Below are 25,180 nucleotides of genomic sequence, written 5' to 3' on the forward strand. Positions count from 1 at the left end.
CAATCTGTAAGAAGAGATCGTGCAATCCACATTCGGTCACTAACGTGTTGGCATTCTTCCTCTCATGTACAGACGGAGGAGTTGTACCAGGTGATTGAAGGTCAAAATGAGACCATGGCAAAGCTTCGAGAAATGCTGCACCAAAGCCAGCTCGGACAGCTTCACGTATGTGAGGGTCCCAGAGAGCAGCAGTGTCCTGTGGGGGAATGCTTCACGGCAGGCTTGGTTTTGGCTGCACAAGCCTCTCTGGTGCTTTCTTTCTTTTCTTTTTTTGGGGTATAAAATAACTTTTACTTATATAACTTTATCTATAGAACATAATTGTTTTCTTTAGAACAAGAAAATTTACAAATGATAGACCTTGCTTCTTTAGTCAAAGACTTTCTTCAAGCAAGATATATTTTTATCTGTGCCTAAACCTTTTTCTTTCCTTTCTTTCTTTCTTTCTTTCTTTCTTCTTTTTTGGTCTTTCGAGGTAGGGTCTCACTCCAGCTCAGTCTGGCCTGGAATTCACTATGTAGTCTCAGGGTGGCCTTGAACTCACAGTGTTCCTCCTACCTCTGTCCGTCCCCCCCCAACTCCCCCAGTGCTGGGATTAAAGGTGTGCACCACCACGCCTGGCCACCTAAAATCCTTTATCAACTACTACATTTTACTGATTTATTTTTTTGTTTTTGTTTTTCAAGGTAGGGTCTCACTCTAGCCCATGCTGACCTGGAATTCACTGTGTAGTTCAGGGTGGCCTTAGACTCATGGCGATCCTCCTACCTCTGCCTTCCAAGTGCTGGGATTAAAGGCGTGCGCCACCCCTTCAGGCAACTACTAGACTTTTAAAGCCACCATATTAACCACTTGCTAAGAGGTGAATGTTCAGGAGGAAAAGATAACACCATTTAATCACATCTCCTTTAAGATTTACAAAAGAATGTCTTTTCATCAATCAGACAACATAGACCTTTCTACTTGTACGTACATTGATTAAGTTTCTCTTTTTTTCTACATTTGTCTTAAGAATATACTAGTAAGGGCTGGAGAGGTGGCTTAGCGAAGCCTAAAGGACCCAGGTTCGATTCTCCAGGTCCCATGTTAGCCAGTTGCACAAGGTGGCACGTGTCTGGAGTTGGTTCGCAGTGGCTGGAGGTCCTGGCATACCCATTCTCTTACTCTCCCCCCTCCCCCCGCCATCTCTAATAAATAAATAAAAATAAATCTTTTTTGTTTGTTTGTTTTGTTTTGTTTTGGTTTGGCTTGGTTTTTCAAGGTAGGGTCTCACTCTGATACAGGCTGACCTGGAATTAACTCTGTAGTCTCAGGGTGGCCTTGAACTCATTGCGATCCTCCTACCTCTGCCTCCAAGAGCTGGGATTAAAGGCATGTGCCACCATGCCCGGCCTAAAAATAAATCTTTAAAAAAGAATATATGGGCTGGAGAGATGGCTTGGTGGTTAAGCGCTTGCCTGTGAAGCCTAGGAACCCCGGTTTGAGGCTCAATTCCCCAGGACCCATGTTAGCCAGATGCACAAGGGGGCGCATGCGTCTGGAGTTCGTTTGCAGTAGCTGGAGGCCCTGGAGCGCCCATTCTCCCTCTCCCTCTCTGCCTCTTTCTCCCTCTTGTCTGTCGCTCTCAAGGAAGGAAGGAAGGAAGGAAGGAGGGAGGGAGGGAGGGAGGGAGGGAGGGAGGGAGGGAGGGAGGAAGGAAGGAAGGAAGGAAGGAAGGAAGGAAGGAAGGAAGGAAGGAAGGAAGGAAGGAAGGAAGGAAGGAAGGAAGGAAGGAAGGAAGGAAGGAAGGAAGGAAGGAAGGAAGGACTTACTAGTAAGACATCTGTTAGCTAAGCTCAGTTCTCTCTACATAATGAGTGCCCTGTGTTCTCTGTCCCTGCTCTCTCCTGTCCTTTGCAGAGCTCCGAGGCCGCTTCCCCAGCCCAACAGCAGGTGGCGCTGCTGGACCTTCAGAGCGCCTTGTTCTGCAGCCAGCTGGAAATACAAAAGCTGCAAAGGCTGCTGCGGCAGAAAGAGCGCCGCCTGGCGGACGCCAACCGGTGCGTGCGGTTTGCAGAGGCAGCGGCGGGAGAGAAGGAACAGCAGATGGAGGCCTCGCGGAAGCATAACCAGGTGAATCATTAACTCTTTTACTGCCCAGCATGCCGACTTTGCCCTTAGGGTCACTTGCTGGCAGGACAGTCTCCATTGAACCTGAACCTGACTCATTTGCTTAATCTGGATAATTTGGTTGAGACTTCCTTGCCCATGGGCCACACGCCAGGTATCTAGCTATGTCCTGGAGATAAAATGGAAAATGTCGTAAGTTCTTCCCTCGTAAATTACTTGCAGGATAGTTGGAAAGACAGTCCCAGCAACAGAATTTCTACATGGGGAGTAATGAATGCTGAGGATGCATGTGTGAGTTTCTCTAGGATTATCTAAGTGGGAATAAAAAAATGAAGTAAGGGGAAGCTTCACTAAAAAAATAAAATAAAAAGAGCCAGGCGTGGTGGCGCACTCGGGAGGCAGAGGTAGAAGGGTCGCTGTGAGTTCAAGGCCACCCTGAGACTACATAGTGAATTCCAGGTCAGCCTGAGCTAGAGTGAGACCCTGCCTCAAAAACCAAAACAGAAAGGAGAGCTGGAGAGACGGCTTAGTGGTTAAGGCACTTGCCTGTGAAGCCTAAGAACTCAAGTTCAAATCTCCAGGTCCCACATAGCTACATGCACAATAATGCAAAAGCATGCAATGTCACACATGTAAACAAGGGGGCGCACACATCTGGAGTTTGTTCACAGTGGCTTAAGGCTCTGGCGTAGTCATTCTCTCTCTCTCTCTCTCTCTCTCTCTCTCTCTCTCTCTCTCTCTCTCTCTCTTTCTCTCTCTCTCTCCCTCCCGCCTCTTTCTCTCTCCCAAAATAACAACAATAAGCAGCTAGACATGGTGGCACACGCTTTTAATCCCAGATCCAGGAGGCAGAATTAGGAGACCACTGTGAGTTCCAGGCCAGCCTGAGACTACATAGCGAGTTCCAAGTTAGCCTGGGCTAGGGAGAGAATGTACCTCACAAAAGGAGAGGTGTCTGAGGTTGTACTGACAGGACAGAGAAAAGTCAGCTAGACAGAAAAATAAGGACATCTAAGGCCAAAGGAATGGCATGCATAATTATCCATGTAATTACACAAGTACACTCACATAATTTTTAAGTGGTTCCTTTATTGCGTTCACTTAGAACACAGTTGTCTTATGTTCTATGGGGGGGGGGCACTGGAGAGATGGCTCAGCAGTTAAGGTGCTAGCCTGCAAAGCCTAATGACCTGGGTTCAGTTCCCCAGTACCCACGTAAAGCCAGATACGCAGTAGTGCATGCATCTGGAGTTCACATGCAACAGCTGGAGGCCCTGGTGTGCTCATTCTCTACCTCTCGTCTATCTCTCCCTGCTTGCAAATAAATAACAAAAATAGTTTTAAAAATACTAAAGATCTTTTTGGTTCTTTTCTTGGACTTTTTAACATTCAAATTTAAAAGTATCGTTTTCTAAAAAAAAATATTTATTTGCGAGAGAGAAACAGAGAAGGAAAGAGAGAGAGAGAGAAAAGGAAGATGGGGGCACCAGGGCCTCCTGCAGTTGCAAAGAATCTTCAGACGCATGCACTAGGTTGCTCAGCTGGCTTTATCTACGTACTGGGGAATCAAACCCAGGCCACCAGGCTTTATGACAGCAAGCGCCTTTGACTGCTGAGCCATCTCTTCAGCCCCTAAAAGTATAGTGTCTGAAGGATCTCCCTGTTTTAGTAGTTTGGCGGTTGAATAGCTACCTTAAATTTCCTTTAGTTGGGCTGGAGAGATGGTTAGTGGTTAAGCGCTTGCCTGTGAAGCCTCAGGACCCACGTTAGCCAGATGCACAAGGGGGCGCACGCGTCTGGAGTTCGTCTGCAGTGGTTGGAGGCCCTGGTGTGCCCATTCTCTCTCTCTATCTGCCTCTCTCTCTGTCTGTCGCTCTCAAGTAAATAAATAAATAAACAAAAATAATTAAAAAAATTTTTTTCTTTAGAGATGCTCAAATTTCAGATGTTTTGGTAGGGCTAAGGGTGGTAGAAGGTTGGGGATAAGAATAATTCTTAATTTTTTTATATTCACTACAGGAAATGTATCCTAAGCTTTGTTTAATGGATGCATAGTTTGGGGGTTACCTAAAGTAACAGGTGGTTTAAATATTACCAATTTTATTATTAGAGAAATACTGCCTATGTCAAATTTTAAACAGTGAGGATAACCTTTATGAGTTCTTTAGAGAGAGAATGTTAGAAATACTGAACCCAGTATAAAGGATTCAGGCAGAACTTCATTAGTACTCATAGAGAGCAGCTTTTCTTAAACCAAGAAGTATTTATCTATAATATCCAGTTTACTTTATATTGCACCCACAGTTTTCACAATTTTTTTTTTTTGCAAGGTAGGGTCTCACTGTAGCCCAGGCTATTCACTATGTATTGTCAGGGTGGCCTTGAACTCACAGCAGTCCTCCTACCTCTGCCTCCCGAGTGCTGGGATTAAAGGTGTACACCACTATGCCTGGCTGTTATCACAATTTTCATCATCCTATTTGATTCATATATGATATATATATATTTTTTTCTATATCAATCTGAATAATGACATTTTCTGCTACTTTGTATTTCATTATATGCCTTGAAAGTTTTTTTTGTTTGTTTGCTTGCTCTGTTTTCGTGATGGAGTCTCAACCATGTTGCACAAGTTCTCCTCGAACTTGGGATCCTTCTGCCTCAGGCTCCACTTGGAAATTTTGGAGTGTTTGAAAAGTGGACTATCTTTTGTTTTTTATTTTAAAGGAATTACAAAAAGCTTTACAACAGCTCCAAGGAGAGCTCCAGAATAAGAGCCAACAGCTTCATACCCTAGAGGCTGAAAAGTACAATGAGATTCGAACCCAGGAGCAAAACATCCAACATCTGAACCATCGTCTGAGTCACAAAGACCAGCAGCTCCAGGTGAGTTCGCAGCATTTCAGTAAGAGCCGGCCTCACCGAGCCTGGAAATTCCTGCCTGGATAATCTCAAGGTATTGGTTGCCTCTGTTGAATATCTGCAACATGTAGAACATTGAGTGGCGAGAATCAGGAAGATTTAAAACTGGTAGAAAACACAGTCCGTGGAGCTGGAGAAATGGCTTAGTGGTTAAGGCGCTTGCCTGCGAAGCCAAAGGACCCAAGTTCAATTCTCTAGGACCCACATAAGCCAGATGCACAAGGTGTTGCATACATCTGGGGTTTGTCTGCAGTGACTGGAGGCCCTGGTGCACCCATTTTTTTTCTCTCTCTCTCTTTCTGTCTCTTTGCCACTTTCTCGCTCTCAAATAAATAAATAATAATAAAATAAAATAGAAAGAAATACAGGGGCTGGAGGGATTTCTTAGTGGTTAAGGCATTTGCCTTCAAAGCCAAAGGGCCCAAGTTTGATTCCCTAGGACTTACATTAGCCAGATACACAGGGGGGCACACGTGTCTAGAGTTTGTTTGCAGTGGCTGGAGGCCCTGGCACACCATTCTCTCTTTTTTTCTCTCTTTCTCTCCCTCCCTCTTTCTCTGTCAAATAAATAAATAAATAAAAATAAAATATTTAAAAAAAAAAAAGAAATACAGTCCATGAATCGATACACTTTTCAGCAAGTAAGAAACATGTGTAGGCCTCAGTGACCTATGCAGTAGTCATCAAGTGTAAACGGCACCTCTGGGGGTCTGTCAGAGAAGACACAGGGGTTGATTACTGCTTTCAACATCTATACGGAGTCTGCCATAGGATTCAGTGATAGGATGAAAGTTTCAGGGGAAACGGGCATTCAGGAGAGTGATCAGTTCTGCCACCTACAGTAAGCTTCAGTAAGTTTGAAACCTAAATTTTATTGAGTGTATGTAGGGACATATGCGTACACACACACACACCATCTTTCCTTTCATTTGGCAAGTCTTAGCTCTTAAAGACACAATGCAGACGTTCCCACCTCTGTCAGGTCTTGACTGGCACATTTAGGCAGAGCCAGGCCATGCATCCTGTATCCCCCTAAGCTAACTGACCTGCTTGCTAACGTGGTCATTGCAGAGATGAATAGATTCTGTAGAAAATATGTGTTGTATGTTGCAGGATGGTTAAGATTTTACATGTCTATTATCTTGCTAAACTTGTTCCCCCTGAAGATGGATCACCTCCTTTTTTTAAAAAGATATTTTTATTTATGTATTTATTTGAGAGAGAATGGGCCCACCAGGGCTTCCAGCCACTGCAAATGAACTCTGGACGCGTGCGCCCCCTTGTGCATCTGGCTTACACGGGTCTTGGAGAGTCGAACAGTGATCCTTTGGCTTTGCAGGCAAATGCCTTAACTGCTAAGCCATCCCTCCAGCGCTCCCCCCACCCACATCACATCTATTATCCGGAATAACAAGTGACTTGTCAAAATGAAGACATTCAGCTCTATTAGATGAACGAATAATGGGGACTTTTTTGGTGGTGGTTCTCCTTAGGAATTTCAAGAGCTGCTACAGTACCGCGATAGCTCGGACAAATCCCTGGAAGCGCAGGACGTGCTGCTTGCAAAGCTTCGGCAGCGGGTGCAGGACCGAGCCGTGGCTCTGGAGGTACCCCCCCCCCCCCCGTCCTGGCACCCCGCCCCGCCCTGCCCTGCCCTTGGGGTCTTACTGCGTAAGCTCACCGGGAGAGTGTATCTTGGGAAACTGAGGAACCTTCCTTTTCCTCGTAGCGGGCTATAGATGAAAAGTTCGCTGCGCTGGAAGAAAAAGACCGAGAGCTGCGGCAGCTTCACCTTGCCGTGAGACAGCGCGACCAGGACCTGGAGAGGCTGCGTGGCGTCCTCTCGGCCAACGAGGCCACCATGCAAGTAAGGGCCGAAGTCTGCCCCTGTCTTGGCTTCTTTTCCCCCTTGTCCATCAGGTCCTGAAAAAAAAATCAAAAAACTGATCCCACACCATTGTTGATTCCAGAGTAAGAAATTGTGGTGTTTCTGTTTTCTTTTGTTTATCGACTTTGCAGTGTGGGAGGTAAGGCATATTGATTTCTATTTACATACTTCTACTCCAGTTTTAATCTTTGTCTCTATATTAATATGGAAGGCAGCTGTGGTCACCACTATACCACCAGTGCCCACTCTAGATTAATATGGACACACATATGTACATTTTTTGTATATCTAGTTTTTATTTATTTGACAGAGAAAAAGAGAGAGAGAGTGAGAATGGGCACGCCAGGGCCTCCAGCCGTTGCAAAGGAACTCCAGACACATGCACCCCCTTGTGCATCTGGCTAATATGGGTCCTGGAGAATCGAATCTGGGTCCTTTGGCTTTGCTGGCAAGTGTTTAACTGCTAAGCCATCTCTCCACTGTTTTTTGTTTTGATTTTGGTTTTTTTGGAGGTTTTTTTGGTTTTTTTGTTTGTTTGTTTTTCAAGGTAGGGACTTGCTCTAGCCCAGGCTGACCTGGAATTCACTACATAGTCTTGGGTGGCCTCAAATTCACATTGATTGTCCTACCTCTGCCTCCCGAGTGCTGGGATTAAAGGTGTGTGCCACCGCTTAAAAAAATTTTTTTTTGGTCATTTTTTTAATTTAATTGAGAGAGAGAGAGAAAATGGGCATGCCAGTTTCTCCAGCCACTGCAAGCAAACCCCAGACACGTGCACCCCCCTTGTGCATCTGGCTAGCGTGGGTCCTGGGGAATCAAGCCTCGAACCGATGTCCTTAGGCTTCAACAGGCAAGCACTTTACTGCTAAGCCATCTCTCCAGCCCCATGCCACCACTTTTTAAAAAAGTCATTCACTTTATAAAGAAGCTGCTACCTCATAACACTGTGTTTTATAATGTACTCTATACTTACCTCTCCGCAAACCAGAATAGAGTTTCGAAAAACAAAAAAAAAAAAAAAAAAAGAGTATGACGTTATCAGATGATACGGTTTCCTCCTCTTGCAAACAAAGCTGACGGCAGTAGCTTGAAGGTGGATGGGACGTGTTATTTATGCTGCGGAGGATGGCTGCTCACTGTTCCCTTGTCACCATAGAGCATGGAGAGTCTCCTGAGGGCCAAGGGCCTGGAAGTGGAGCAGTTGACTGCTACCTGCCAAAACCTCCAGTGGCTGAAAGAAGAGCTAGAGAGCAAACTGAGCCACTGGCAGAAGGAACACGAGAGCATCATCCAGCAGCTGCAGACGTCTCTGCACGACAGGAACAAGGAAGTGGAGGCAAGGCTCCCCTCCCGTGGAAGGCATCGGCTCAGGGGCTGCCCGGGATCACACTCCAGTTGTGAATTCTGTTCTGTGCCTGGGCAAGTGACTCACTTTCACTGGGAGTTGTTTGTTTGTTTATTTTTAGTTATTTGAGAGCGACAGAGAGACAAAGAGGGAGAGAGAGAGAGAGAGAGAGAAAGAATGGGCGCGCCAGGGCTTCCAGCCACTGCAAACGAACTCCAGATGTGTGCGCCCCCTTGTACTTCTGGCTTACGTGGATCCTGGGGAATCGAGCATCAAACTGGGGTTCTTAGGCTTCACAGGCAAGCGCTTAACCGCTAAGCCATCTCTCCAGCCCTCACTGAGAATTTTATTTCATCCCTTAAATGTAAGATGCCAGTTATCTCTCTCAGAGAGGTTATGTGAGAACTCATTAGATCTATAAAGTACATCTATATTAAATTTAACCTTTATTAGCAATGGTGCTCATGCTGGGTCAGGATGTTAACTAGTGGATATTAACTGAGTCTTCACAAGTTTATGGGGAGTATACGATTACCTCTGTCTTACAAACAAGGCGTTAGGCTTCTGAAGTTAAGCAACTTGCCCAGAGCAACACAGCTAACAAGGTATTCAACGCAGATGACGCATGCGTCTCGGTTCTCCCCGTGATGCGCTATCTTGCATCGACCTACTCACAAACACAGTTCCTCAGTGCTGTGACGGGAGCAGCAGGGTATGGTATGCCCGGCTGTGGCTTGAAACCCGCCTGCTCGTGTCTCAGGATCCCAGCATCCGGGATTTCGTGCCCTTGTCTCTTAAAGTCGCACTGCAGAGGAAATAGGTGTGCTGAGTGTTATGTCGTTCACATCTAGCATCAACTGGCATGTGCCTCAAGAATAAGGAAAAGGGGCTGGAGAGATGGCTTAGCGGTTAAGCGCTTGCCTGTGAAGCCTAAGGACCCCGGTTCGAGGCTCAGTTCCCCAGGTCCCACGTTAGCCAGATGCACAAGGGGGCGCACGCGTCTGGAGTTCGTTTGCAGAGGCTGGAAGCCCTGGCGCGCCCATTCTCTCTCTCTCTCCTCCTCTGTCTGTCACTCTGAAATAAATATATAAAAATTTTTAAAAAATTTAAAGAAAGAATAAGGAAAAGGACTCATTTCAGAATAATATGGAAGTGGCTACTCTAGGTATTTTTCTGTGTTGTTACTGTGCAGTCACTGAGCATGTGTGTCACAGGCCTGTGCAAGATCTGGGGAAAGAGAAAGGAACCAAACATACTTACTTTCAAGTATAACTCTCTTTTGTGGTAGGTTCTTACAAGGCCTTTGATCTGCAGTAATTTTTTAAATTTTTTTTAATTTAATTTTTTTAATTTTTAAAAATTTTTTTAAAATTAAATTAAATTTATTTATTTGGAAGCAGAGAGAGAAAGAGATAGAAGACAGACAGACAGACAGAGAATAGGCACGCCAGGCCTTCCAGCCACTTCAGAGCAACTCCAGACACGTGAACCACCCTGTGCATCTGGCTTACGTGGGTCCTGGGGAATCAAACCTGGGTTCTTTGGCTTTGCAGGCAAAAACACCTTATAACTGCTAAGCCATCTCTCTCCAGCCCGGGAATTCTTTCCTTTAAAAACTTACACTGTCCCTTTTGTGTCAGGACCTTAGCGCAACCTTGCTGTGCAAACTCGGCCCGGGGCAGGGTGAGGTAGCCGAGGAGCTGTGCCAGCGTCTCCAGCGGAAGGAGAGGATGCTGCAGGACCTGCTGAGTGACCGGAACAGGCTGGCTGTGGAGCATGAGGTGGAGATCCAGAGCCTGCTTCAGTCCATGAGCGCCAGGGAGCGGGAGAGCCGGGTAAGGACCCTCACAGCGCGACAGACGCCACGCCGCGGGTGTACTCTGAGATAGGAAGCGAAGCAACCGAACCTTGCGACTTGCATGTATATTTCAGCTTGCAGTGAACCCAGTTTCTTTCCACCAGGGTATTAATTGCAGTTGTACATCAGTCAGTACGAAATATATTTTCAACTTTTTAAAAAAAATTTTTTTGGTGTATTTTTTTTTTTTTGGAAGTGATAGACAGAGGGAGAAATAGGCAGAGACAGAGAGAGAGAGAATGGGCACAACAGGGCCTCCGGCCACTGCAAAGGAACTCCAGATGCGTGTGCCCCCTTGTGCATCTGGCTAACATGGGTCCTGGGGAATCAAGCCCCGAACCAGGGTCCTTAGGCTTCGCAGGCAAGCGCTTAACAGCTAAGCCATCTCTCCAGCCCTCAACTTTTTTTTTTTATTAACAACTAACATTATAGACGATAAATCATGATGATTTCTTCCCCTCCCCCACCTTCCCCTTCACAAATCCACTCCATCATATCCCCTCCCCCTCTCAGTCAGTCTCTCTTGTATTTTGATGTCATCATCTTTTCCTCCTATTATGAGGATCCTGTGTAGGTAGTGTCAGGCCCTGCGAGGTCATGGACATCCAGGCCATTTTGTGTCTGGAAGATTACATTGTAAACAGTTCTACCCTTCCTTTGGCTAGTATGAAATGTTTTCACACTGCATTTGGAAGGCTGGTGGCCTAAGTAATACATGCATCTAGTAACTTCCTTTATTCTATTCTGGTTATTATGAGAGTAAGGGGAACGGGAGATCTGAAGTATTTTGATTGGTTCTAAATTATTAAGACTTGAGTAATATTTTATATTTCCAACTAAGATATGGAAAAAAAACTTATACTTAATACATTTTTCTCTATCTCTGTCTGTCTTTCCTTCTCCCTCTCTTTCTTTCCCTTCTCGTTTGAAACAGGGTCTTGGTATGTAGTCTGGGCTGGCCTGGAACTCCCTAAAGAGTATAAACTGGCTTCAAACTTATAATCCTCCTGCCTCGGCCTCCAGAATGCTGGGATTTCAGGTGTGTACCACCATGCCCAGCCCATATTTTCCCTCTTTATTCTTGAAAATCTGAGTTATTTTAAGTGGAAAAATAAAAAGTTGGGGTCTTTTTCAAAGGCCACGTTGAGAATACGCAGCACTCTAGAATATACATCTAGTTGGGGAGGAGAGTGAAAGGGCGAGAGACAATCAAAAGATTCATTTGATAACAGTAAGTACATTGGGAAAAAGTTAGCCGTAGCAGGAGAAATCGGGAAAAGGGTGGAAACAAGGTCGATTCCCCAGCCTTACCAAGATATCATTAGCAAACAACAATTGTATGTGTTCAAGGTATGCAGTATGTGTGACATATATACACACTGCAACCTGATTACTGTAATCAAATTAAATTAATTGCCTATGGCCGTTTACCACTGAGCGTATGTTCATAATTAGGACCCTTGAGGTCTGCACTCAGCATCAAGTGTTATATGGTGTTATCGACTACAGTAATTGTGCTATACCACGATACCCAATATTCACTCATAACTGAGGGCTCATACTCTTTGACCCACCAGCTTGCCCTCTTAGCTAGGATAGTCAGAAAAGGTCAGTGTGATCCGGTGATGTTTGACAAAGACCTGACGAGAGCAAACCATGACAAATGTTTGGGTGAAAAACAATTAAGGCTGAAGCAACAGAGCAAAGAAAGCCGTTTGTTAACCCAGTTCAAACCTGAATCTTAAGACCATAGCTTGGTAGAATTAAGGGAGAACCCGTTTCAGATTCTCTTCTCTGTTAGATGTGGTTTTTTCTTTTTCTTTCTTTCTTTTTTTTTTTTTTTTTTCTGAGATAGGGTCTTATTCTAGTCCAGGCTGACCTGGAATTCACTACGGAGTCTCAGGGTGGCCTCGAACTCACAGCAATCCTCCTACCTCTGCCTCCCGAGTGCTGGGATTAAAGGCGTGCGCCACCATGCCTGGCTAGATGGGGTTTTTTCTTTTTAAAAGTGTATTTATTTATTTTATTTGAGAGAGAGAAGCAAATACAGAGAGTGAGAGAGAATGGGAATGCCAGGGCCTTCAGCCACTGCAAATGAGCTCCAGATGCATGTGCTGTCTTGTGCATCTGGCTTATGTGGGTCCTGGGGAATCAAACCTGGGTCCTCAGGCTTTGTAGGTCAGTGCATTAACCACTAAGCCATCCCTCCAGCCCTGATAGATGTGTTTCACTTGCTTTTTTCAATATTCTGCCCAGGAGAGACTCCACTTAATTGATTTTCTTTATGAACTAAAAGCAAGGAAATTTTCACTTAGGGTCTTACTGAATTAAAAAATAAATCTGCTTCTTAAGAAGTAACACTTGAGGGTTGGAGAGATGGCTTAGCAATTAAGGCACTTGCCTGTGAAGCCTAAGGACCCAGGTTCGATTCCCCAGGACCCACGTAAGCCAGATGCACAAGGTGGTGCGTGTGTGTCTGGAGTCCGTTTGCAGCGGCTGGAGGCCCTGGTGTGCATTCCTTACCCTCCCCCTATTTGCCTCTTTCTCTCTCTCTCTCTCAAATTAAATAAGTAAACCGATAAATAAATAAATAAATGCACTAACACTTGAAAATACATTTTCCCGTGGTCTAGCATCTTTCTAATGTTGCATGTGATTTCCTCCTACTAGGCTGCTGCAGAGAAGATGGTACAAGCCCTCATGGAAAGAAATTCAGAATTACAGGCCCTGCGTCAGTATTTTGGAGGGAAAGACTTGATGACATCCCAAGCGTTCGTCTCAAGCCAGCAAGCCGAAGTTACCTCCATCCGCCCCCATCTTGGAGAGCAGGCCGATCAAGTAAGCCTTGTATTCATGTGGATGTTCATGTCGATTGCATTTCCTCCTTACACTTGAGGCCCAAGTTTGTTTTTATTTATTTATTTATTTATTTATTTATTTATTTATTTATTTTTGAGGTAGGGTCTCCTTCTGGCCCAGGCTGACCTGGAATTCACTACATAGTCACAGGGTGGCCTGGAACTCATGGCGATCCTCCTACCTCTGCCTCCCGAGTGCTGGGATTAAAGGTGTGCGCCACCACGCCCGGCCCAAGTTTTGATTTTTAAATAGTTATTTATTTATTTACTTGTAAGCAGGCAGAGAGGGAGAGAGAATATGAGCATGGTGGGGTGTCCAGTCACTACAGACGAGTATCAGATGCATGTGTCATTTTGTGCGTCTGTTTGTTTGTCAGTACGTGGGTACTGAAGAATCAAACTCGGATTGTTAGGTTTGGCAGGCAAGCGTCTTGACCGTGGAGCCATCTCTCCAGCCCAAGGTGCAAATTTGAACACAGAATTAAGTGAGCATATTCCAAGTCCTGCCATTGTGGTCACAGTCCCTGTGTCTTTCTAAAAACCCCCAACTCTTCCAACTTTAGGGTTCAATGCAGATCCCATCCAGAGACGACTGCACCTCAGTGACTATGAACGAGGATGCCAGTGTCCCCAAGTCCACCTCAGGTAAGTGTCCTACATGAAGACACCTGAAGATTTTCCTTCCCATATTTCTGTGTTAATAGGGTTAGCCAAGACTCTCAGTGGAAAAAAAAATGTAAGTTTGGATTCACCTAAAAGATTGAAAATGTCAATTCTTTTTTAAAAACAATTTTTTAATTTTTTAATTTTTATTTATTTATTTGAGAGCAACAGACAGAGAGAAGGAAGGAGGGGGGTAGAGAATGGGTATGCCAGGGCCTCCAGCCACTGCAAATGAACTCCAGACGCGTGCACCCCCTTGTGCATCTGGCTAACGTGGGTCCTGGGAAATGGAGCCTCAAACCGGGGTCCTTAGGCTTCACAGGCAAGTGCTTAACCACTAAGCCATCTCTCCAGCCCTCAAATATTTTTATTTATTTATTTAGAGAGAGAATGGGCATGCCAGGTCCTCTAGCCACAGCAAACGAACTCAAGATGCATGCACCATCTTGTGCATATGGCTTATGTGGGTACTAGAGAATTGAACCTGGGTCCTTAGGCATCACAGACAAACACCTTAACTGCTAAGCCATCTTTCCTATCATTCTTTATTTCCTACTAGAAAAATAACAATTTGTGATTGCCTTTATTAGTACATAGACACAAAGTTTCTACATTCTTAATATCAATTTAAAAATGCTAAGATAACTATCTAAGCTTGATAATCTCTCTTATTACCTATTTCCAGAACTCCCTGGGAAATATTTTTCTTAAGTCTACCTAAAATGCCAACTTTTTCCTCTGTGAAAGTCCGAGACTCTAATGCAACGTACCCACTTGAGTTCTGCGCCCATCAAATACATAAACTTGCTGTCTGTAAGCAGTTCAAGCTCTGTTACCATCTTTTGGATAGGGCTGAGGTTGGCACACAGCCCAAGGCAGTTTTTCTTAGAATTGACGCCTTTGGGGGCTGGAAAGGTGGCTTAGCAGTTAAGGTGTTTGTCTGCGATGCCTAAGGACCCAGGTTCAATTCTCTACTACCCACATAAGCCAGATGCACAGAGAGAAAGAGAATGGATACACCAGGGCCCCCAGCCGCTGCAAACAAACTCCAGCCACGTGCGCCCCTTGTGCATCTGGCTTACTTGGGTCCTGGGGAATTGAACCTGGGTCCTTTGGTTTTACAGGCAAGCACCTTAACTGCTAAGCCGTCTCTCCAGCCCACTTATCATATCCTTGAAATCACTCCAGATGAGTTCATAAACACCTCCCTCGTTTTTCACAGCTGGGTGGGGTGGTCTGTCATGTGGATGGATGTACTGTAGCCCATCCCATTTGCTCTTTGTAGCATGAAGTCGGGCGGCACCATTTTCCCGTTTCAAGTAATGCTGCAAAATAGAGCCTGTGTGTATAAAGGTTGAAGTGTTGGGGGCGGGGGATAAGAGTGAATTTCTCAGAAAGGAGGCAGCCGGGATCACATGTGGTTTTTTGTTTTTTTTTTGTAGAAATTAAAATTACCTCTGTGTATTCATTCTAGGAGACTTGGACACCATTGCTGGGCTGGAGAAAGAGCTGAGCAATGCCAAGGAGGAGCTTGAACTCATGGCGAAGAAGGAGAGAGAGAGTCAAGTAAGCTGTCTTCCAGTCAAGCCCAGTTTATAAACAACTTCCTGTTTTCCTCTTTCAAAATAGTTTGCATTTCAGAATTTCAGAAGTAACATTCTCCAAGTATAGTAGCTGACTCCATATGCAAGATATGTCTTTTTTTTTTCTTTTTGGAAAGAAATCTAAATATTTCTAATTATTTCTTTATTTATTTGCAAGCATAGAAGACAGAGAGAAAGAAAGAATGAGCATTCCAGGCCCTCCAGCCACTGTGAACGAACTCCAGATGCATATGCCACCCTGTGCATCTGGCTTTACATGAGTACTGGGGAATCGAACCCGGGTCATTAGGCTTTACAGGCCAGCAGCTTACCCACTGAGCCATTTCTTCAGCCCTTGGAGAGAAATCTAAAATTGTCCGATGTGTGCGTGCACATTGCCTCAGCAAGGTGCACTGATTCTCATAATGGGAAGCATTAAGGCCTTTGTGTTCTCCTATTCTTCGGTAAAATAAAAATAATTGTAAATCGCTTGTGAAAATAAGAAAGTGCCATATGATTTCTGCTTAGAACTAATGATGTTAGACCTCTGAAATTAGAATTTAGGGACTGGGAAGATGGCTCCAGCGGTTAAAGGCACTTGCTTGCAAAGCCTGCTGCCTTGGCTTTGATTCCCCAGTACTCTGTAAAGCTAGCTGCAACACATCTGGAGTTTGTTGTAGCAGCCAGAGGCCCTGGTGCACCCATGCGCTGTTTCTCCTCACAAATCAATAAATAAAAATACTTTAAGCCAGGCGTGGTGGCGCACGCCTTTAATCCCAGCACTCGGGAGGCAGAGGTAGGAGGATCGCCGTGAGTTCGAGGCCACCCTGAGACTACATGGTGAATTCCAGGTCAGCCTGGGCTAGAGTAAGACCCTACCTCGAAAAACAAAACAAAACAAAAAAAAACTTAAAAATTTTAAAAAATTAGAGTTTAGAAACATTAGATGAGAAGTTTGGGTCTGAGAAATTGAGGATGTTATTGAGCATTTTTCTAGCAGCACACTACCAGCTGTACCAGTGCCCACAGCTCTACGTAAGACACGTGTCTTCCCTGATCTATAGATGAACAAAGCGGAAATACAAGTGGTTTTAACATGGGAAGGGGGATAGTTGTATATTTAGCAAATGCTCATGCAGAGATTTAACCTTACACCTTTACCAGATACCTCCTAAGAAGTCATTTTCTGGGGCAGATATTTTTCCCTACTTCATGCTTCCTATTGATTTAACCGAGGATAGCTCAGTGGTAGAGCACTTGCCTAACATGCACAAGGCCCTGGGTTCAATTCCCAGTAGTACAAAATAAAGCCAGGCATGGTGGGACACGCCTTTAATCCCGGCACTCGGGAGGCAGAGGTAGGAGGGTCGCTGTGAGTTCAAGGCTACCCTGAGACTACAGAGTGAACTGCAGGTCAGCCTGGGCTACAGTGAGACCCTACCTCAAACCCTCCCCCCACAAAAAAAAAAAAGAAAAGAAAATTTTTTTAAGGCTCTTGTAAAGAGCTAACACATTTCAAGTCTGGGAATACAGTTTATTGTACAGCGTTTGCGTAACATGTGTGAAGCCCTAAGTTCAATTTCCAGAACAGCAAAAAGTGCATTTGAAAAAAAAAAAAAAAAAAAGAAAGAAAAACCTAGTTTTCAGCAATTTCTTTGAAGAGGCCTTACAGAATCCTGACTTCCCTATATAGCCAGTTGCATGTCCAACTCTGAGGTGGATTGGAAGAAGTTGGAGGGCTAGCAGCCGAGGGGACAGGCTACTCCACCGAAAGCCCCCAGGTTGGACAACCTGAAGCTCTTATTCCTGAGGGAAGCTGAGTGAGCTCGGTTCCTCGGCTTTCTCTGCCTTTTGACTGTGATCTCTAAAAAAATTTTTTGTTTATTTATTTATTTATTTATTTATTTGAGAGTGACAGACAGAGAGAAAGAGGCAGATAGAGAATGAGCACGCCAGGGCCTCCAGCCACTGCGAACAAACTCCAGATGCGTGCACTCCCTTGTGCATCCGGCTAAACGTGGGTCCTGGGGAGTGGAGCCTCGAACCGGGGTCCTTAGGCTTCACAGGCAAGCGCTTAACCGCTAAGCCATCCCCCCAGCCTTGACTGCGATCTCTAAATGGGCTCCTGCTTGTGTGGATTGCTGGTATTGAAGCTGTTGAGTTCATTGTCATACTTCATCTTACAGACTCATTCTACCTGACTCAGTTTTGAGGCTGTGGGAGTCTGTGACATTTGAAAATTACCAGTTTCAAAGCCCCCTGGCTGCCCTCCCTCGTTCTGCCTTGGCCGTTATCTGATACTTACGGCAGGTCTTGTAGTTCCCACGTGCTGTTCTGTTCTTCTCATGTACTTGAAATCAAAAGTAAAGGTATTCTTTGCTTCTGTTCTATTTGAGGATCGTGAAAACTATAATGTTTAGGAATGGGTGTTTTGAATGAGTGGGATTCACTATTGCTTAACTTTATGTGACCTTAGTGAGCTCCCCACTTCCAAATCAAATGCCACTCTGATAGTCCCTCGGGTATTAGGTCTTTACTAAAAGCTATGTAGATTTTCACGTATTTGAGAGCATCCCTCTGCTGTCTCTTCTGGGTGGAGATTAGAGTGGAAACAGGAGCAGTTACGATTCACCGATTTTTTTTTCTGCTGCGTGCCAAGTGCTCCAAAAACTTCTGTAATTCTCTGTAGCCTTGAAAACACATATTCACATTTACGGTTGAAGAAAGCAGGTCTCTGTTGAAATTCTTGTCTGGGTAGTTTATGCCATGATTTAACACCCATCCCTCTGACCGCAGACCTTAATGGTGCTGCAAAAACTGTTTTCTTCCTTGCGTTTTCAGTTTTTCTTCAGTGAAGGAAATAGCTGTGTAAAGACAGCCGTCTCTGAAGAGGACCCAGTAGATGCACCCGTTTTGCGTGCCTTGTCTCTGAACGGATAGAGAAATAAAACACAGCAGATTGTCCATCAGTTTCATTATTCGTAAACTGCTAGGGAGGACACTTAATGCTCGTGCCCCCAAATGGGAAGATTGACCAATCACGGGCAGCATTGGGCTTCAGAAGTCCGCCGCATGTTAGAAAATAGCCTACCCTCAGAGAGGTAATGGTGAGAGCAGGTTTCCTGTAGGCCGCTATCTTCCAAGGAAAGGAAGGATAGGGCAAAGTCAAGCATGCCTGGCTCATTCTGCCACGCTGTACCATCTTGAAATAGTTGCTTAGGGCTGGAGAGATGGCTTAGTGGTTAAGGCACTTGCCTGCAAAGCCTAAGAACCCAGGTTCTTAGGGACAGAGAGGGGGGGGGGCGGGCATACCAGGGCATCTAGCCTCTGTAAACAAACTCCAGATGCAAGCACCCCCTTGTGCATCTGGCTCACATAGGTCCTGGAGAATCGAACCGGGATCCCTTGACTATGCAGGCAAACGCCTAAACCGATGGCTCGCTTGTAATAATCAAGTAAGCTCACTAGTTAACCAAATTTGATGTGTTTAAAGTAGAAAGCATCATTGACAACAGCTACCGCAGTTTTCCTATAGAACATCGTCGGGCCCCATGCTGCGTGAGTTGTGATCTTAACCCAGCGTAACACCACCGATGTAACAGCAATTTCCCCTTCTCTTACTGGTCGGTCGTGAGAGCGCGCAGGAAAGCGTACGGCTCACCGTTAAGTTGCGAGCGTGACAGATTGAGTGTAGCTCTCTGCTGGCCACTGACCCCCGGGTGTCCTCCCCTCCACAGATGGAGCTGTCCGCTCTGCAGTCCATGGTGGCCGTGCAAGAAGAAGAGCTGCAGGTGCAGGCTGCGGACCTGGAGTCTCTGACCAGGAACATCCAGATTAAAGAAGACCTCATAAAGGTTTCTTTCAGTCCCTCGAAGGCCGCTGGAAGTGTTTTAGCTCAGCGTGCCTGTAGACCGCTGTGAACGTACCGGGTCCCCGGGCCTTGAGAGTAGAGCAGACTGCTTGCAGAGCACTTGTTCTCTGGCTCCGGCGGGAGAGCGTGTCACGAGTGGGCCTCATGCTCGTCTGCCTTGATCTTCCAGGACCTGCAAATGCAGCTCGTCGACACTGAGGACATACCGGCTATGGAGCGGCTCACCCAGGAAGTCTTACTTCTTCGGGAGAAAGTTGCTTCAGTGGAATCCCAGGGTCAAGGAAATGCAGGGAACCGCAGGCAACAGGTAGGTTAGTAGAAGGCAGGCTTTACTGTGTGTTTGAAGTAAGCTACAAAGAGGCTGTCAGTGTCGGGCCCCTTTGGAGAGGTCAGGTGATGTGCGACAGCCTGCTAGGTCCGGCTTCCTCCTCGGTCAGTCACAGCCCCAGACGCTCCTTTGTGACACCCGAGTCTCTGAAAGGAGCGGCATTTCTTCTGTGCTCCTCCCTTGTACACTCAGGCCCCCTGCCCAGCTGAATCCTGCTCTGCCTCATTCAGGCGTGTTCAGACCTCTCCCAGTGGACGGGATCTCTGCTACAGGCTCCTTGGTAGTCACTACCTCTTGTCTTAACCCTTCTTTTACTTATTTTTATTTTTTCAAGGTAGGGTCTCACTCTGGCTCAGGCCCACCTGGAACTCACTATGCAGTCTCAGGGTGGCCTTGAACTCACGGCGATCCACCTACCTCTGCCTCCAGAGTGCTAGGATTAAAGGCGTGCACTACCATGCCTGGCTCTTAATTCTTTTTAAAAAAAAAAAAAATTTATTTATTTGAGAGAGAGAAAGAGGCACATAGAGAGAAAATTGGTGCACCAGGGCTTCCAGCCACTGCAAACGAACTCCAGACATGTGTGTGCCCCCTTGTGCATCTGGCTTACATGGGTCCTGGGGAATCGAACCTGGATCCTTAGACTTTGCAAGCAAGCACCTTAACCATTAAGCCATCTCTCCAACCCTACGTTTCAACCTTTTCCTTGCCTTATTTTTCTTTCTTTCTTTTTTTTAATTTAATTTTTGAAAGAGAGAGAGAGAATGGGCGCGCCGGGGCCTTTCAGCCACTGTGAACAAACTCCAGACGCGAGCGCCCCCTTGTGCCGCATGTGTGACACTGCATGCTTGTGTCACTTGGGGACGTGGAGGTTCAGACAAGCATTCGTAGGCTTCTTAACCGCTAAGCCATCTCTCCAGCCCTTGCCTTGTTTTTCAAACAGCCTTCCTTGCCCTCTGCTCCGCTCTGCACAGTTATCGCACTGACTGCTCGTCTCACTGCAGGCTAGCATGCACTTTAGCGTAGATCTCTGCCAGGTAAACATTATCACAGCTCGTGACATTGATGGTACAGTTTGCTCCCACTGCATGCTACCAGAACTGGTCTTTATTGACTGATGAACATTGAAAACTACTACCTCTTCCTCCTCCTCCTTCCTCCTTCCCCTTCACTTTTCTCAGCCTCTTTCTGTGCTTCTAGATTTTCTCCCCATGTTTTTTTTTTTTTTTCCTCCTTCTTGCTGCCGTGTTTGGATTCAGCTGATAGAGGTTTCCAAGTTATGAGATGGTAACAAACGGGATACTGGTTTGAAAGCTGTAAGACGCCGTAGGAAAACGAGAGCAAGTGCTACGACATCGGATGTTCTAGCCAAGTGCTTGTCTCTTCCTCGGGATTGACTGTGGCTTCATGTCTCATTTTCTCCTTGCGCACCTTGCTTCTCCTCTCTTCTCTCCCCAGTTGCTGCTGATGTTAGAAGGATTAGTAGATGAGCGAGGTCGACTCAATGAGGCGCTGAGAGCCGAGAGGCAGCTGTACAGCAGTCTGGTGAAGTTCCATGCCCATCCAGAGAAGTAAGAAAGTGGCTGGTTTTCCTGTTTGAAAAAAAAAAAAAAGTTATATTCTTTTTTTTTTTCTTCTGTTCTTTTATTGAGCACAAATGCTTTTAATACCAAGGAGGAGAGAAAAAGAAAACTGCCCACCTAACCATCTGTTGTCTAGAACCTCACTGTCGAAATATTTTTTTTTTTGAGGTAGGGTCTCACTCTGGCCCAGACTGACCTGGAATTCACTATGGAGTCTCAGGGTGGCCTTGAACTCATGGCGATCCTCCTACCTCTGCCTCCCGAGTGCTGGGATTAAAGGCGTGCGCCACCACACCCGGCGAACACTGTCTAAATTTTAAATTAGCCATCATTCCCATCCGGTTACAAAGATTGCCTGAGAAGGCACGTCGGGTGCCCTAAGCAGTGTCTCGTATTCAGTAAACACTCAGGGTGCACTCCGTTCCTTTTCTGCTCCATGCCCTGTGAAAGACTGTCCTGCATAAACAGGGCTCTCGAAGGCACGACCACTCATTTATTATAACTGAAGAAATCACATTCATTGTGATGGCTGGGCTGGTCTCACCCCAGAATCATTGGCAGCCATCACAGGAGGTATTTTATTATCTCTCTCAACTTTATGTATATCTTTCTAATTCATTGTGTAATATCGTCATTATCCATTATTTTCTTTTTCATTTTGCTTTCCCCCAATCCACTTTGTCTCTCACAAATTTTATTTTTTTCAATTAATTGCTGCTTCTAATTTTTTTTTTAATGTATCCTTACTTACTTATTTATTGGTTTTTCGAGATAGAGTCTCACTCTAGTCCAGCCTGACCTGGAATTCACTATGTAGTCTCAGGGTGGCCTTGAACTCATGGCGATCCTCCTACCTCTGCCTCCCGAGTGCTGGGACTAAAGGTGTGCAAATGTGCCCTTTTTACTTCAGGAAAGTTAAAGCAGAAGAAAGGTATGCTTGTGTTACCTTTAAAGAGCCTCTGGGACGTTAGTCTTTGCGAGTCAGGTTCTTCCCTAGAGCACTGTCAAGTTGGTGCAAATGAGAAAACATCTTCAGCAGCGGGCCCTGGCTCCATCTCGCTTTAGCTTCCATCAGGTTTTTCTCAGGCCCGTGGCTTTGCCATCCCAAAAGCTCTTAGTCATGTGATGAAACTTCTCCCTAAGAGCTATGATGTTAGTGAGATTGGCCTGAGATCTAGTCTAAAGGGACAAGCTTTACAGAAGGGCACGGGCCTCGCTCGTCCGCCAGCAATGATCACAGCAATTGCTCACGGTGTCCTGGAGAATGGGTTTACTGTGAGAAAGCCCCCCAGCCCAGGGTGGCCATGACGGCTCTTTGAAAACGTGGACCGATTCCAATCAATGGCTAATGCATTTTTCCTTCCGTGTGCCGTGTCTGATCAGCTCTGAGAGAGACCGAGCTCTGCAGGTGGAACTGGAGGGGTCCCAGGTGCTGCGCAGCCGGCTGGAAGCCCTCGGAGGAAGCCTGGAGCGCTTGAGCAGGCTGGAGACCCTGGCCGCCACTGGAGGTGGGGAACTGGAGAGTGAGCGACCTCCCAGGGGCACCCTCTGAGCGCTGGCGGGTCACACTGCAGCCCGGGATGGAAACCCTGTTGACACTCACCACAGAAAGCCTGGTCTGACTTGGCAGAAAACTAAGCGGTGACTTACTAATGATAGGACTGGTACAAGTAGCGCCAACTACAAACTTGGCACTCACCTTAGCCTCCCTGCATCTCTCAATTGAATGGTGGAGGCCATCAGTTATATTTGCACATTCTCAATCATTCCATTTTAATTTTTCCCACACACTCATTCTCTTCCCTAGCCTCTCCTTATTCCCTTATCCCTTCTACGGGCCAATAAAGTTTGTTCCTCCCCCCTTCCACAGTCCATTTCATATGTTCCATATCATGTGATAAAGTGCATGTGTGTGTATTACTTTTTGCCATCCAGTCAGCTCCTGCTCTTTGAGTGAGAGTGATTTTTTTTAAAAAAAATAGAAGTTTCAAGGGGAGAGGAAGGAAGATGTAGAGTCATAAAAATGACTACAAACATGGTGCAATCCTTACACCAAAACCAGATAATCAAAGGCAGAAGGGTGGTCCTAGGCCAGCTTAAGGAGCAGAGGCAAGACCATCAGTGTTGACAGTGACCTGCCCTCTGCTGTTTTAAAGGTAATTTTTTTCTTTGTTTTTATTTATTTAGTTGAGAGCAACAGGCAGACACAGAGAGAAAGACAGATAGAGGGAGAGAGAGAGAGAGAATGGGCGCGCCAGGGCTTCCAGCCTCTGCAAACGAACTCCAGACGCGTGCGCCCCCTTGTGCATCTGGCTAACGTGGGTCCTGGGGAATCGAGCCTCGAACCGGGGTCCTTAGGCTTTACGGGCAAGCGCTTAACCGCTAAGCCATCTCTCCAGCCCGCCCTCTGCTGTTTTAGAGTTGACTGTTGATTGACACCGGTGAAATTAGATTCATGCACGTGAAGGTCTATAAAATTCTATAAACCGTTTTAAATTGAGATTTCTCAAGGGTTCTTTAAGTCAAGGGCATAATCTTTAGTCAGAACACGGCTTTAAGAAAAGTCTTTCAGAGTCAAAATTATGAAAATAATGTTCAGTGTGATAGGTCCTTTTAAAACCAGTGTCTTACTAATTATCCCATAGCTGAAAAAGTGTATCATTTCTACTGTATTCCTTTTATTTGGCACCGTTAGTGTGTGCATAGTTTTCTCCACATTATAATCTGTGATCAGATCTAAGGTGCTTGAGTCACTTAGAGTAGACTGTTGCAGACAGGCCTGGCTGTGTAGGTTTTAGTCCTTGTCTCTGCTCTCCTGTGACGACATAACAGGACTAAGGAAAGGACCCCAGAGATGGCATCTTCAATGTCAAGAGTGTGAAGGATCGCTGAGATTTCTGCAGAGCTTGGGGGTTCAGCACCATAAGGCTTCTTATCCCCGCTGGATATAAATTTCTCCAAATTAGAAGTGGAGAGTTCAGTTGTCTTAAACATGGTATTAAAGGAACATGATTCCGCTTCATCTAGTACCTTAAGTATAGCTGAGTCCCCTATCTAAACTAGCCTGGGCACATGACTTTTTCTTTGCCCCGTTTTTTTCACATGGCTCTTTGTTTCTTTCACACATTCACACGTCGACATAGCCTGTGTTCCGTCTGTAACCTCGGCTGTGCCTGTAACTTATGAACACCAGGGCACTGGTCAGTTTAAGGAGGCAGGGAGACATGGTCCACCAGGGAAGCACTCTAGAACCACCCAGTTAAGTATTCTGCAAAGACTGAGCCACGAGCCTTCCTCTTAATGGTACAGTGTTCTAGTCTTAATAGCCTTGAGAGGAAAGGAGGTTGCTTAATGAGAATGTGTAAGCAGAACCATCCAGTTTTCTTAGCCTCCTCATTTTAGGAGACCCATTTCTGCTTAAAACCTGATGTACCCTTTAACAAGTGAGGAAAGCAATAGAGTTGAGCTGCAGAAATGTCAGCCAGTCAAAGACCAGTTGATCTTGTCATTGTAAGGTACTGAGGAAATGGTCCTCCCTGGAGTTTACTGATAGATCGTGGAAGGTTTGTAAGTCTGCTGTTTTCAACCATGGGTGATTCTTGGGTTAATGTTCGCAGGGATTATAGGAATGTATGATAGTAATTATTGTTTCTGTCAGCCTCTACTAAGAGTAGATTTGTTGCTTACACCATAAATGTGACTAAAATCTGGTACTGATTTTCTGGCTTTAATGGCTAGAATGGGGCTTGCATACATGGCTACCTGGAGAGAAGGTACTAGTCTTAACACATTTGTGTGGTGATTTGACATCTCCTTCCAGTGCACACTTATAATAAATTTTAGTCTCCAACCCACGGATAGATGATACTGTGATTAGATACATCATTCAGTAAATCACATTTAGCCTGTCATAATATGCTTCCGTTTTATCTTAAGAGCACAGGCTGTTAACTGGATTATTTTGTCTCTGTCAGGTGCTTTTCAATGCTATAATAAATTCAGATAAAGCATTATTTGCTCATTGAAGCTTCTATTTAAAAAAACCATAAAAGAAACACAGTGAGGCAAATATTTACATATGCTTAATTAGAAACAGAGAAGATAAATTTAGAAATATGCACCTTGGCAGATTACAGTTACGTCACATTTTCTTTTAAATAGTGGATAGCATG

The 25,180-nt window shown here is 45.4% G+C and overlaps 1 protein-coding gene and 1 non-coding gene across 19 annotated transcripts in view; both read left to right on the forward strand.

The window, feature by feature from the left end:
* LOC101616723 (myomegalin-like) overlaps window positions 1–25,180 on the forward strand; it is a 142,186-nt gene that overhangs the window by 47,511 nt on the left and 69,495 nt on the right. For all 18 annotated transcript variants that reach the window (XM_045138654.1, XM_045138660.1, XM_045138644.1 and 15 more), the window contains 14 exons: window positions 73–165; window positions 1,900–2,112; window positions 4,837–4,995; window positions 6,525–6,638; window positions 6,761–6,898; window positions 8,076–8,255; window positions 9,905–10,099; window positions 12,793–12,960; window positions 13,544–13,625; window positions 15,118–15,209; window positions 18,964–19,080; window positions 19,267–19,404; window positions 20,884–20,996; window positions 22,392–22,516. In XM_045138654.1, coding sequence (XP_044994589.1) covers window positions 73–165; window positions 1,900–2,112; window positions 4,837–4,995; window positions 6,525–6,638; window positions 6,761–6,898; window positions 8,076–8,255; window positions 9,905–10,099; window positions 12,793–12,960; window positions 13,544–13,625; window positions 15,118–15,209; window positions 18,964–19,080; window positions 19,267–19,404; window positions 20,884–20,996; window positions 22,392–22,516 — 1,927 coding nt within the window. The remainder of the gene's footprint in view (window positions 1–72; window positions 166–1,899; window positions 2,113–4,836; window positions 4,996–6,524; window positions 6,639–6,760; window positions 6,899–8,075; window positions 8,256–9,904; window positions 10,100–12,792; window positions 12,961–13,543; window positions 13,626–15,117; window positions 15,210–18,963; window positions 19,081–19,266; window positions 19,405–20,883; window positions 20,997–22,391; window positions 22,517–25,180) is intronic.
* Trnav-aac lies at window positions 16,462–16,528 on the forward strand. The gene has a single exon. It is a non-coding gene; the product is annotated as a tRNA-Val (tRNA).

Source organism: Jaculus jaculus, chromosome 19 (genome assembly GCF_020740685.1).
Source record: "Jaculus jaculus isolate mJacJac1 chromosome 19, mJacJac1.mat.Y.cur, whole genome shotgun sequence".
Taxonomy (NCBI): Eukaryota; Metazoa; Chordata; class Mammalia; order Rodentia; family Dipodidae; genus Jaculus; species Jaculus jaculus.